Source organism: Podarcis muralis, chromosome 17 (assembly GCF_964188315.1).
Source record: "Podarcis muralis chromosome 17, rPodMur119.hap1.1, whole genome shotgun sequence".
Taxonomy (NCBI): domain Eukaryota; kingdom Metazoa; phylum Chordata; class Lepidosauria; order Squamata; family Lacertidae; genus Podarcis; species Podarcis muralis.
Window position 1 is genome coordinate 9,832,259 of NC_135671.1, and position 13,923 is coordinate 9,846,181.

The window sequence follows — 13,923 nt, forward strand, 5'->3', positions numbered from 1 at the left end:
AGGTTGGCCCTCTGGGAATTGCTCAACTACATCTCCCATCATCCTTGAGCAGTGGCTGTGCTGACTAGGACTGATAGGAGCGTCAGTCGAACCACATCTGGAGGGCTGCAGGTTCCCCACTGTTGCCCCAAGAGATTTTCTTGCATAGACTCCATGTGTCTGTGTGGGAGCCTATCTTGCTACTGGTGGGTTTTGGATTATATCTCAAGATGGGTGTATTGCTGCTTCCAGTCTGACCCATAGTGATTACATGGGTGCCTGCTGAACATTTAGGAATCACATCAAATAAAAATTGGCCCTCAGAGGGCATGTGAATGGCCCGCCACCTCTCCCTGCAGTCATTCCAGTGAGGACTGGCACCTCCCTGCCACCCACTCCTGCTTTGCATTAGTTACCCAGAGGCAGGGAAGCAGCAGCAGAGATCTGTACTTTTGAATTAGGTGGATGGATAAATGAATATTTATTTTGCTAAACGTTTTAACTATGCTTTCCTGCGTTTAAGGATTTCGGTTATGAGGGCATCTCTGCGGCACACAAGCACTATAATTTGAAACCACAATTTGCCTACTTTTCTCTGTTCAGTAATAGAAGTAGTGATTTGCCTCATACATTTTAGTTTAACTCTTCATATTGCACTCTTTCTAAACATAGGAGGTGCTCCCATTTATTTTGAAATTTTGCCACTCTCCTTTACTCAGTGTGGACATCATGCCAGCTATGGTTTGTGCTACTTATAGTTTAGAACGAAAGCCATGGGCTTCTCCTTCAGAAAGGCAAACACAGAGTTAAAGCCATAGTTCTGTAGTGGTTAGAGTACTGCCCTAGGACTAGGGAGACCAAGGTCCACTCTGCCATGAAGCTCCCTGGGTGACCTTGAGCCAGTCACTGTCTCTTGACCTAACCCCTGTAGGGTTCCTGTGAGGATGAAATGGGGTGTCACCTTGAGCTGATTTGAAGGAAAAGTGGGATACCAATGAAATAAATACATAAAAAATCCTCACAGGAACCCTGTGCAGTAGATTCGACCAAGTGACTGGCCCAAACTCACACAGTGGCTAAATGTGGATCATAATCCTTGTACACGGAACTTCCATTCTTAGCTATCTTAGCTAATAGCTGCTGGTGAATCTACCCTCTGTGAATTTGTGTCTCTAACCCCTTTTAAAAACAACCCAAGCCAGATACAAATAGGATGTGGGCAGGAAATGCAAGTAAAGCTGAAATATACTCGGAGTCAAGAGTGGATTTCATGCTCTTTATTCAGCTCATAGTGGTGAGGCGGAATGGAAGTTCCCCCAGAATGTCTGCCTTATATACATCATTTACACAATGGGCCCCACGTGATTGGCTAATTCCGGGATTGTCCTGTAGGCCAATCAGGTTGCGGATTCCCTTCCACCTGGAGCTGGATTGGGTGGCTCCTGTGGACCAATCAGACTGCTGCATTCTGGATCCTATTCAACTCAGTACATAACAAAAGCTTTCCTTCATTTTTTTAAAATGAACAAATCCCTTCAATTTTTATACAAGAATAATAAATTCCTGCTGAAGTGAACTTTATTATGTTTGGCTTCTGTGAGGAGGAGGAGTTGGAGAAGGAGGACAACTTAAATTAGCTTTATTCTCTTGGTCAGAGCCTGGAGTTGCAGAGCTGGGATGGCCTGGGGCTTATTGCCACATGCACCTGTACACATGCTCACCTAAGATCAAAAGTTGCAAACAGCTTTGCTGGATAGCATGGCGAGCATCCTCAAGAATGGCCGATTCAGACACCTATCAGGCAAGGACATGGGTACCATGGCGTGAGTGAAGCATGCTGGCATGGCCTGAGACTCACCTGCCCGGTATGGCTCACCCTTGTGATTCATGTTTTACTCTTTTTCACAAAGAGATTTGTGCTTCTCTGAAGAGGCGCTAACCTTTCAGCAATTACTTTGTACATCCCCTCCCCCCAGATCCAGAGGGGTAGCTGTATTAGTCACTTCCACAAAAGCTTCTGCCATTGAATACATTTGTCAAATCTTTTAAATTGCCGCAAGACTCTGGGCTGTTTTTTAACACAATGTTCCTCACCCCAGCCATTATTCTAGTCTTCTTCATTAGCAAAGCCTTTTTATTTAGGGAGGGAGGTGGAAATAGAGAGAGATTTTCTTTTGTACAGATCGACTGATTCACCATCAACACAGTGCTTAAGGTTCTGGAATGGTTTTGTTCAAGGGCAGGAAAGGAAAAGGTTCGATTTTTTATTTTTTTACCTCAGCGTCACATTCCCATGGAGACATCTCCAGGTGATAGAAATCCTTATACAGAAGGCTTTGACTACTCAGCAGAACTATACTATAAATGCAGCCCCACAACCTCAAGAATAAGAAGCATGAAAGCGACCATATAGATAAACACAAAGCACCCCCTTTCAGGTTATCTCCTTTCTCTTTGTAACATTCAGTTCCATTTGCCCCATGGCCCACACCAATTGCACTGAGTGTTGCTCCTCCAGTGATAGCCAGTGTTTTGGAGGCAGAGGCAAGGAAATAAAGAGCACAGTGACATCAGAATGTTAAGTAAGTTATGCCACATGTTGCTGAACTTAACACAGGGCTACAGTTTTCAACAGCAGTCCTCTGTTTATTGTAATTTTAAAGCCCTGCTCTAAACATGAGGCAAACTGAAATAAAAAAAATGTGTGGCACCAGGGACACTGGCCTGGACACCTGCTTAGTTACATTTTTTAAAGGACCTTTCTGACCTCCTTTCCTCAGTAATATCTTCATCCAGTCAGTATTAAACTTCTCCCATTCTTCTCCTTTCGCTCCAGTGCTGTGTATACAGAACAATCTTACTTTAGGGTTGTCGTTGTTGCTGCTTGTTGTTATCTTCATCTTTTCATAAATACTTCACCTGAACAAATTTCTGGCCAAAAAAGCACACCCGACTAGTCATGAGATACATCTTAGCACATCAAGGCTGGCCCAAGACAGGAATATCCAAAATGGCATACACAATCCAATAATTCCCTCCCATGGACAGTTTCTGACCAGGCCCCATGCAGGTTTTCAGTCTAGTTACTAATTTCCCCACCTTTATTTGTCCCTTCTCCTTTGGTTTCTTCTGCTTCCCAGTTCCTTGTGTTCTTAGAAGTCCAGACTGGAATGTCTCCTTCCCTCCCCCTCTTACCTTTTCATTCCTTTTACATGATCTCTCTTTGCAGCTCTCCATGGAAGACACAACCTCCATCCTCCCCAAGCTGAAGCGGAACTCCAATGCATATGGGATTGGAGCTCTGGCAAAGTCTTCCTTCTCTGGTGAGGATCTCAAACCTGTGGCTCTCAAGCCATCTATCTCACTTTTCGCCAATCTTGGCTTTATCTTGCGCATATATATGTATATCCCTTACTTTACACTGAACCACACAATCCCCTTTTTAAACCGGAAGTGACTTCATGACCCTCAGACTCCAGGCTTGTGTGTCAATATACTCACCAGTTCCATTCAGACTTGCACTACTACTTCCTATGACAAATTTCCATTGTGGAACAAGTGAATATCTCAAAATGTGTGACTAGTAGAATACCTGTCCCCACCTCAGAAAGACATTGTGACAACTCAAACGCCTTTAGTAGCATATGGCTTAATTGCATTTCATATGCACGCATTAGCAAAAGAAATTGGATACAGGCCACCAAGGACCCATGGAGATTTGTGAAATGATGTGTTTGCATAAAATTTCTCTCCAAAAATATCCAATTGCTTATATGTTGTCAGCTAATGGAGAGTGCTTAAGACGGGGGGAGGGGGCTGCTTTATATTTGCTTATGTGTGCTTAATGTTATATAAAATCAGTAAACTTTTTTTTAAAAAAGAAGGAAATTGACTAAAATTGTTTTGATGTGAATGATCTTTAGACTATGGGGAGGTGGAGGTTTTGTTTATTTGCTCATTAGTGGGTCTGAGTATTGCTTTGTTCACTATTTGAGTATTTTTAATGGATTTTATATGATATACTAATGTATTATATGACTCCACCCCTCTCCCCCCCCCCCCATGGCAATATGTGTAGTATACCTTTTTTCTCTTTTTTTGCTGTAAGTTGCTTGGAGATCCTTGGGTGACAAGCAACTAATAATGAAAATGAAATAAATATCAGTGATTACACTGTGGCCCCCAATAACCAGATGCCCAATCCATTTCCCCCTTTGGTATGATAAAAGGCTGCATTGTCCATACTTTGTCAGATTAAAACATGGCAACTAAGTTCATTATGGGGCCCCATGTCTTATGACTTTTATGTGTTTCCTTACTTAGACCAATATGTAGATAGAGTTTTGGAAGCAGGTCTGAAGGAGGAATGAGAGAACTGGGTGAAAATGGGCCCATCCTAGGTTGACGATCAATGTCTCTGGAGCGGTATAATAGCCCCTTTTTGTTTTCCTAATGTCTGGCGCCTTAGGGATATCCCGCACCATGAAGGATCACGTCACCAAGCCCACGGCCATGGGGTCGGGTCGCGTCGCACACATGATTGAGTGGCAAGGTTGGGGCAACGGCAACACCCAGCAGCAGCAGCACACTCACGAAACGGTGCGCAAGGACGCCGACGCTTACTCTGACCTGAGTGATGGGGAGAAGGAGGCCCGGTTCCTTGCAGGTAGGCTGCTACTGTGTTATGTACTGAAGTTCTCACCCTGGGCCAGCAGGGGGATACTGTAGATAGTTTTCACTCAGGTCCACGTCAGTTATTTTAGGCAGGAAACCCTGGGTTGTTGTTGCTACAATGTTGATAGCTGGCTGCCTATAAAAGTAGGCCGGCTGAGCTGTTTGCTGTTGAGTTTTCTGTTCCAGCTTACAAAATAAAGAGCTGCTTTGGAGAAATCGCTGTGTCGTCTGCCATGTCTACCCACTATTTAACATACTGTTTGGCCGTCCATCAGTGGGTGTGGTGGAACAGGAGGGTATGGGAGTGGGAACAGTTCAGCTGGACGGGATTGGTTGAGCCATTTCTCTGAATGCATCTTCTCTCTGGATTGCATAAACATTAACCCACTTGATGTCGTGGGTGCAGGGGAAACTTAGAAGGAATGACCTTTTGATCCCTTCCTTCTTTCTGGGAGCAAAGTGGAAATAGCTCAGGAGGCATTTCAAAGGAGAACACATGCTGAGGAAATTGTTGTTGTTAAAATTAATATACTGCCCTTCATCAACAGATCTCAGGGAGGTTCACAGAATAAAATAAAAACAAGTAAATAATTAAACCAAAACAGCAAAGCAACAACTCTTCTCAACAGACACTTTAAAAAGGCTATAGGATATTAATCAGCCACAGGCCTGGTTGAAGAGGAACATTTTCGCCTGGCGTCTGAAAAATATAATTAAGGTGTCAGGAAAGACTCGGCGCACTTATTGGGCCAGAGTCAACTCACCATCACCAGCGAAAGCTTGCATGAGGACTGCCACTAACTCAAAAGGGCTCCCCCACCTCCTGTGCCCACGGTATTGACTTAGGGGGGTTAGGAGAGCTCCTAGGGGGGAAGGAGGGGGGAGATTGTTTCACCAAGCAAGCCAAAATGCTTGTGCTGATGGAGCGATCTCCTTAGTGCTATGCTGAATTCCTCTCGTTATCTGGCTGTGAGATATACTGGGCACGTCCCAGTCCCATTCCATATTGCTGGCCTGCCACTGGTGGCTGGGGGGGTAAGGGGAATTCTCCGTGTAATGACATCAAGACATGGGGTAAGTATACTATGCACTACAGAGCAGGGAGGAGGAAGCTCAGCACAGGGCTGCCGTTTGCCACTCTCTGCCCTGCGTCCCCTATTAAGGTTCAGTTGCAACAGGATGCTTACAAGGGTTACATTTCTTCCACGGCCCTTTGCAGGCATGCTTATGAGAATTAGTGGAACCAGGGTAACGGCAGCTATTCTGGATTGGGGTTCTGAACCCTTCAGAAAACCAATTCCTGATACTTGGGTTGGGAGCCTGGGCAATTGCACAGAAGATCAGGCTACTCCATATTGCTAAGTTAGGATCCCAGCCAGAGTTTCTCAGGAACTGGCATGGACTGGGCAATGGGACCCAAGAGGCAGGATCTGCGGCTATTGGCTGGGGGAGAAGAATGGGGCACTTCCATGTACCGCTATCCTTCTCTCTTCTCTGCTCAACACAACACAGGGGTGATGGAGCAGTTTGCTATCTCAGAAGCCACCCTCATGGCCTGGTCTTCTATGGATGGCGAGGATGTGAGCGTCAACTCTAACCAGGAGAACCAAGCTGGCAACTACAACGAGAACTACCAGGAGATGATGGAGAACCAGGGTGAGCATTGGCTTTTCCTCCTGGATTTGGTTGAAGTGAGCACAGGTCCACAGGGAATTATTCAGCAAAGCCAATTGGTGTAGGCAGCTTGACTTTCCTGTGTTGGCTAAGGCTATATTGGGGAGGGAGAAGCCTTCATTACCCAAACCTGCCCACTGTTGACACTTTCCTTTCTCAGTTCCTTCTAGGACATCCATCTGCCCCATTCTAGCCATTGCTAGTATAGTATCGTAGCTGAGAAGGGTGAACTGTGCTCTTAACATCAGCAGTGAGCATAATAGGTGGTCTTAAGGAAGCTGCTCTCCTCTGTCCCCTCCCTGTCCCCATCTGCAATTTGGGGTGGGTGGGGGTTAATGATAAGGACCTACATTATATGGATATTGTGAGAATTGTTGAAATATGCATGCACACGAAAGCTCATACCAATAACTACCCTAGTTGGTCTCTAAGGTGCTACTGGAAGGAATTTTTAAAATTTTGTTTTAGCAATAAGCATTCTGAGATTATTCTGATAAAATAACAGAAGCCTTCTCCACAATAACTCAGGAAAAGTCTTTCATTGCCCCTGTTCTGTAGAACTGCATCCCCTCTGGAGATACAGTAGACCAGCCATTCCTAATTGGTGGTCTATGGACCCCACGGGGTCTGCGGTGCCTTTCATATAACTAAAACTATGGTAGAGATACCAAAATTTTCAAAAGTACAGGGCCCATGGCTAGGCTTTTGAAAAACCAGGAGTCTGCAGTACTTAGCAAATTGGGAGCCACTGTGGTGCCTCTCTATACTTCCCAGAAGGCACTTTTGTTTCCACAAGTTTTTCCACCAGAGTGAACAGGCCTCTCTGCTTTATGTGTTTATTCCGTACTGTTTTAAAACTTGCATTTAATTTGCTTATTTTGCACCATTTCGAAAGCTGCTTTTAGTTGTTTTTTACGTAAATCACCTTGAGATTCAAGTGGATGGTGATTTGTAAATTAATAACGTATCTAAATTCTAAAGCACTAAATAAATGCTAGATGTTTGTTTATTTCTATATTTCTATATTTCTATATTTCTATATTTCTATATTTCTATATTTCTATATTTCTATATTTCTATATTTCTATATTTCTATATTTCTATATTTCTATATTTCTATATTTCTATATTTCTATTTGTAAACCTCTTTCCCCCAACCATTTCTGAGATCTGTGGGTCTCAATCCTCTCACTGAGGGGAATTTGGGCCTAATCTTGTGGAAGGGGACTGTCTTGGGCATTTGGGGAGGCTCCTCACTCATTTTAAAACCCTTTAAAGGGGCATGGGAGCCTCCACAGAAACAAAGAGCTCTCTGTAAGAGTTAGAAGGTTAATTTAAAAAATGGTGGAAGGGCAGAGCTAACACATTTGTTCCCATTCCACACACACACACACACACACACACACACACACACACACACCCTATTTGTAACGTCCAGAGATGGCTGGACTCTAATTTCCTTTCTTCCATTTTTAAATTTTGTTTCTCCCCCCGACTCTTCCCTTCCCTGCAGAGCACCTGGCCCAGGCACAGTATGACAGTTGGCCTCACTCCTACGTCTCGCAAGGCATGTACTGCCTGGGTTCCTCCGACGCCTGGGAGACCAGCGACCAGTCACTCATTGCGTCCCCAGCGACTGGCTCCTATCAGGGCCAGAACTTTGAAGAGTCCCAGCCCAGCTTGCAGGAAAGCGTTCTGATCCAGAACAACCTTATCCAACAGCATCAGTTGTTGCAGCTGCAGCAACAGCAACAACAACAACAACAGCAACTACAGCAGCAGCAACAACAACTACAACAGCAGCAGCAGCAACAACAACAACAACAGCCACAGCAGCCACAGCAGCAGCAGCAACTGCTCTCTAATACTAGCCTTGTGGATGTATGGCCTGCTCAGACAGTTCCTAGTGGCGGCGGCAGCAGCACAGATTCCAGCACCTTTGTGGGAATCCACACAGAGGAGGAGGAAGGAAACCCCTTGCTGGAGAAGGCTCCCTTACTGAACAAGAAGCCCTCGCCCGAGGAGGACGATGCTGTCTGCCGGGACCTGGAGTCCCTGTCCCCCCGCGAGGAGCCGGAGCCTGCTGCCCTCAGCCGCAAGGTCTCCGACGTTACCTCGTCCGGGGTGCAGTCTTTTGACGAAGAGGAAGGTGAAGCCAACAACTGATGCTGCCATGGAGGAACCCTTTGCTCTTATGCATGGGAAACACACGGGTGGGGTGGGGGAAAGTGATAGGGAAACCCCCTCTCCAGCTCCTGAAGTCCCCAAGCGCACGAGCACACTTGTTTGTTTGTTTTTAGTTTCACGGCAAGGTAAGCCGAGGACCAAAAGTGCTGGGCAATGCTAAGTCTCCCCCACCGACCCACCCCCTTCCTCCTGCACATGTTGGGCTGAGCCTTCAAGACCTACTGCCTTGGACACCCAAACACAGAGAGCTCAGGGAATGCAAGACGGTGGCCTCCACTGGCTGTGTGGTGGATACAGGTGGTGCTTTTAGCAGAGATGTGGGGGTTTTTTGAGGGGAGGCACACATTCGTAATTAATTCAGCGACGCAGAAGATGCTGCTACGATCTGCTTTGGCTCTTGGGGCTGGAGGGTCATTGAGGATACAGGCAAGAGTTTCAAATGGCGGCGGCGTGGAGCAGGAACAGTGAGGCCGTGCGGCTTTGTAGACAAAAATGCAGCAAAATTTGCCAGGGCCCGTCCTAAAGTGCGGTGCTGCTTGGAGAGGCAATCTGGACTTGAGTCCGAGAAGAGAGTGTTGTGTGGAGAGAGAGAGAGAGACTCTGTGGATGTGCAGGCCATGCGCCAGAATGAGGCTCTGTGGGTACCAACTATCATTTGATGTGGACAGAGCTGCTCTATGAGTCCAGCCCAAACCAGCAGGTGTGCGTTGTTGGCCTCTGCAGAAACCTTCCTTACTAACCCCCGTTACCTCTGCCTACCTGGGAGCTGGAGAGAGGGGTTTCTCCCCCTATTTCATATTGGATACTGCATGCAGGGTAGGGGAAGGGGGAGGGTGGGTCATCTGCCGGTTTTCTATTTTACGCAGCCATGGAGTCCTCTCCTTCCAGCAGTGTGCAGGTGCAGAAACCAAGGGAAGCAAGCATGCGTGGCTTCAGCACCACCCTTTCCCAGTTTCTGTTAGAATTTTTGTCGCTGTTCCCCTCTCCCTAATTTTTTTTGTATTTCCAAGTAACAGTTTTTGAAGCAGAAGCTAACAGAGAGGGAATAGCCTGGGTGCCACTTAGCGTGAGGTCATATTCCTTTCCTAGCACCACCAGATCTTCTGTAGTGCCAAAATACTGATGAAGCAGAGACTGGGAAAAGGGCGATTTTCCTCTTTCCGTTGAAATCTCTCTGTCTCCTTTTTACGTTGACAATGTAAATATTTCTCAGGCTTCATCTCGATTAGGAACGAAGAAAGGGTGAGTTGGGGGTTCTTAAGTTTCGCAGGGCATTTATTTATTTTTGACTGGGAGTGATTTTGTGAATGAGAAGTCATGGCTTATAGGACATACTTTTTAATCTGAAGTCCATCCTCAATTGCTGCTTTGCTGCAAAAGACAAGGGGGGTAGTGTTTTATCAGCATAAAAACCACATTTTTATCCTCCTGCAAGTCTCCGGAAAATTATTTTTAAAAAATGGAAGAAAAGGATGGAGTGAACAGTTACATTTTGCTGGGCAAAACCACACGTTTGTTATTGAAGCGGGGGAAGCTTATTTCTGATGAGGAAAGTCTTGCCAAAGGTGACTGTAGGGCTATCTGATGAAAGGAATCCTTCAGGAAACAGCCCTGTCTCTGCTCCTCTCCAAGCCCGACCTGTTCTGAGGCTTGCCGCTAATTACTTTCGGCAGACTACCGGTTGCAAGACCGAGGAGTGAACCAAGACGGAGGAGCGCTTTGCTTACCCATCTGGGGCGCTTTGTGCAGATAAAGAAGATGAGTGTTCAGCCCAGAACACTCTGGTTTGCATCCAGAAGTTGTGAACAGAAGGTGAACAGGACACTGTTGTTCATGCACCTTTGATGGAGAGACTAGTGGGAGGTTTTTCACTTCATGGATCTCAAAAGCTAAGAGGGCCCAGTCTTCCCTCTCCACTGCACTTTCCTTGAAAAAGCCTTCACGACCACGGACACGTGCTCAGGCAGAAGCAAGCGCAGCAGATGCGAATGAGAAGCCTCTTGGCAACCCTTCCCCACCCTTCTCTCCTTTCCCTTCCTCTTCCTGGCTCCTCCAGTGGAGAGGCGGCTCGGATTCTGAGCTCTGGGGAATCCACCTCTCTCTTTTAAAAATATGTTTACATGCTACAGTGCCAACCTCTGAGGGCTAAGAGGATTGGATACAGCACTGCTCTGAATATGAGGGCGAACCCTCGTGTTCCTGCATTTATCTTAATTGCTGCGTTCTGGCTGGCTGTCAGTTTTTTTTTTTGGGGGGGGGGGATATAGCTGGTGATGATGTAGAAGCAAGAAAGTGCAGAGCGCAACTTCTCTGCAAGTGAAGAATGGATGAAATTCCAGTTGCCCCAACATTTTAGAGCCTTCAGGTTCTCCAGAAAGCTTTGAGATGTCCTCAGTATTGGGGCTGGGGCAGTGAGTCAGGCAGCCTGCTACTTCTTTCCTCCAAACCATTATTGCTCCACGTGCCTATCCAGGACCAGGACTCAACCTGGATGTTTACGGTAATTCTGTTTCAATGTAAATGTATCCTGCTGTCATCTTGGCACTCACCGGACTCGAGACAAGTGGTTCATCTTGTCCAAACCTGTTCTTTTATTGTCTGTCTTTTTTAAAAACAAAAATGCAAGCAACTTGTGTGCATTTGGTAATATTATGTGACACTAATGTTTTGGGAGACGTATATTTCTTTTTTCCTCTGTCTGAGATGTGGTGCATAAAGAGAGCAGCTTTCCACACCCTTGGGTCTCCCAGATGTTGTTGGGCTACAACATCTGTTGTCTTTTAACCAGCATGGCCAGTGGTTAGAGCTAACGTGGGTTGTAGTCCGAGTGCGCTAACTCTAGGGGGCGGAGGTGTCGCTCAGCCCCTTGAATATTGAGGGAGGAGGCTGAATCACTGAGCTGAGCGTGGCACAGCATCAACAGCTGGCTCCTCCAGAGTTTGAGAGAGGAGGAGCTGCAGCCATTGAAGCTGTGCGGCGCCAAGCAAGGCGTGACATCACAAGCATGCGACACGCGAGTGATGTCACAAATGTGACGCGTCGCTGGGGGCCCCCAATCTTCAGCCACAAGCGGCGCCTCTGTTGTAGTCTAACAACATATGGGGACAAAAGGTTTGGGAAGGCTGCTATGGAGGGGCACATGGCTTGGCATCTAGCAAAGAAACAACAGGAGAAGGAGGCTAATTTTGTGTTTTGGGGGAACCATGCTGAACATTTCTGTAGAGTAGAATAGAGAATCACAACTCTGCTGTAGCATTCTACAGCCTGCCACTAGAAAGTCCTACTCAAAAACAGAGACTCCATTCTCTATTAAACTGTACAATTCCTGGAGACGTTTTCTAAATAAACATTATTTCAGGACCATTCAACTCAATTTTAACTTATTTTTTAAATAAGGGGGTCTTCCCTTGCCATTCTGAAATTCTTCTGACATTTAAGGCAGTGTGTGTATGTTTCTAACTCTGTCCTCAACCCACTACCGAAATCTTGCTTGGCTAGCAAGAATTCTCTCCCCCCCCCCCCCCCATTTTATACTTGGCCTTAGATTGGAAGAATTCTTAAACTTCAGCCCTTTGTTTCCAGGCTCTCAAGAGGTAAGGGACTTGGTTTGTTGAGCCAAATTCAGAGAGAATAGTCAGCAAAAGCACTTGTGGCCCCCTAAAGATTAAGCCACGCGTCTCGTGGCATCAGCTGAAATGGATGAGGGCAGCTCAAAAGCAATTCCTGACGGATCGGATCGTCATTAGCAGCAGATGTCCTGAAGGAGCTGTTAAGATAAACCGGGACTCCATGTGGCGAGGTTAGATCGGTGTCCTCAAACGTAAGTAAGCCGCAGTAAAGTGGTAGGTAGAAAAATTGCTGTCAGCACTATCAGAGAAGCGGCAGGTAGGAGAGCGTAATGAACCCCCCCCCCCCCCGCCACTCCACCGCCTCCCCTCAGGATGTTTTCTCCATTACCTCAATTTATTTCTGAACATGAAGCATTGCTGAGAAAAAAGCAGCTGGGGCAGGGGCAGAGTTTTGCAAGGAGAAAGTGGCAGCACTTGTGTTCCTGTGTTTGAAGCACACACACACACACACACACTCCGCCTGAGGTTCAGTTTTTGTAGAAAGCTCAACAAGGGAGGAAAACGGAAGCTTTGCTTGTTTGGAAAGCAACCATCTAGGTCGAAGGGTGCCATGTTTCTTGACTCTCACTGATTATAAATTAATATCTGCATGTGCAGTAATGGGTCCCCCCCCCCTCCTGTATTTTGCTATGGTACCTGAGTAATGTACATGCAGCACATCTGAACTGCGCGTGCATTTGTTTATTTTTAGTTGCTTGGTCTCTCCAAATACACATGAGCAGTGAAGAGGATCTGGTCTCCAAGGCCAGCTTGGAAACCACACAGTTCAAATATATGGCCCATGGCAAATGTATTTTGTACTCCCATATTGCTTATGTAAATTGATCAGCAGTGGGCTTTAAGCAGTGGATGTTAAACACGATGAGTGAATGGTCTTTGGTTTGTAGAGTAACAACAGTAGAATTAACCATTGTGTGCTCATGCACAAGACGTTGTTACAAGGTGCCTGGAGGCTTATGTACAAAATTACTGATTTATATCCCTTTTCCACATAGAGGGACTATCTTTGAAATAATTAGAAATAGCCAGTTGTTAATGAGGTGAAATCTGGCTCTGTATTTTTCATGGCACGGCTGTTTGGTTCCAGCCCATTAGAAGCCTTTAAGAAATATTCTGCCGCTTACTCCCTTCGTAGGAATGCAGAAGTGCCATTCAGCAGAGCCTAGAAAGCAAAGACTAGCATATCTGTATGACTACATAGTCCACTCTGTTGCAATATCATAATGCTCACTTGGCTACATAGGCTATATAGTTTTATTTCAATTTTATACTTCAGTTTTAGAAAATGTGCTTGAATGGGTAGTGAAAGCACTGCCAGAGCATTGTGGAAGGGTAGCTTTGTAAAATGTCTGTTGTTGAGAGCCCTGGTGCCTTCAGAGTTTGGGGCCCCAGGTTAGAGACCTATGGTTCTTCCTCCCCCCACTCCCAGCCATGAACCTTATCTCACCATCCGCATTGCTGGAAGAGCAGTAAAGCAGACTAGGAGTGGAGCATGGGTTCCAGATCACACCAAGCCTCTTAAAGCAGCCACAGATAATCAGGCACCTATCTCGCCTTGCTGGGTGCTGGCACTGGGCATAGTAAACTAAGAAATTTAGGAATAAATTCCTTTTTAAAAAAGAACCAATTTCTGTCCTTGAAGCCCGAGGGTCAAATTAAAGGTGATGTTTCTTTAGGTTCCTTGAATTTGATGAGGATGCTGCTGGGAGAGGTACCGTATTTTTCGCCCCATAGGGCTCACCGGCCCATAGGGTGCACCTAGTTTTTTTTTTGGGGGGGG

The 13,923-nt window shown here is 46.0% G+C and overlaps 1 protein-coding gene across 3 annotated transcripts in view; it reads left to right on the forward strand.

Moving 5' to 3' along the window:
- Positions 1-13,923, forward strand: part of FAM131B (family with sequence similarity 131 member B) — a 51,945-nt gene extending 38,022 nt beyond the window's left edge. For 2 of the 3 annotated variants that reach the window (XM_077921001.1, XM_077921000.1), the window contains exons 4-7: positions 3,209-3,298; positions 4,435-4,645; positions 6,166-6,309; positions 7,841-13,923. In XM_077921001.1, the coding sequence (XP_077777127.1) occupies positions 3,209-3,298; positions 4,435-4,645; positions 6,166-6,309; positions 7,841-8,493 (1,098 nt within the window). In that variant the 3' untranslated portion in view covers positions 8,494-13,923. Of the gene's footprint in view, positions 1-11; positions 186-3,208; positions 3,299-4,434; positions 4,646-6,165; positions 6,310-7,840 lie in introns of those variants that run through there. The other variant, XM_077921002.1, reaches the window with a different exon arrangement.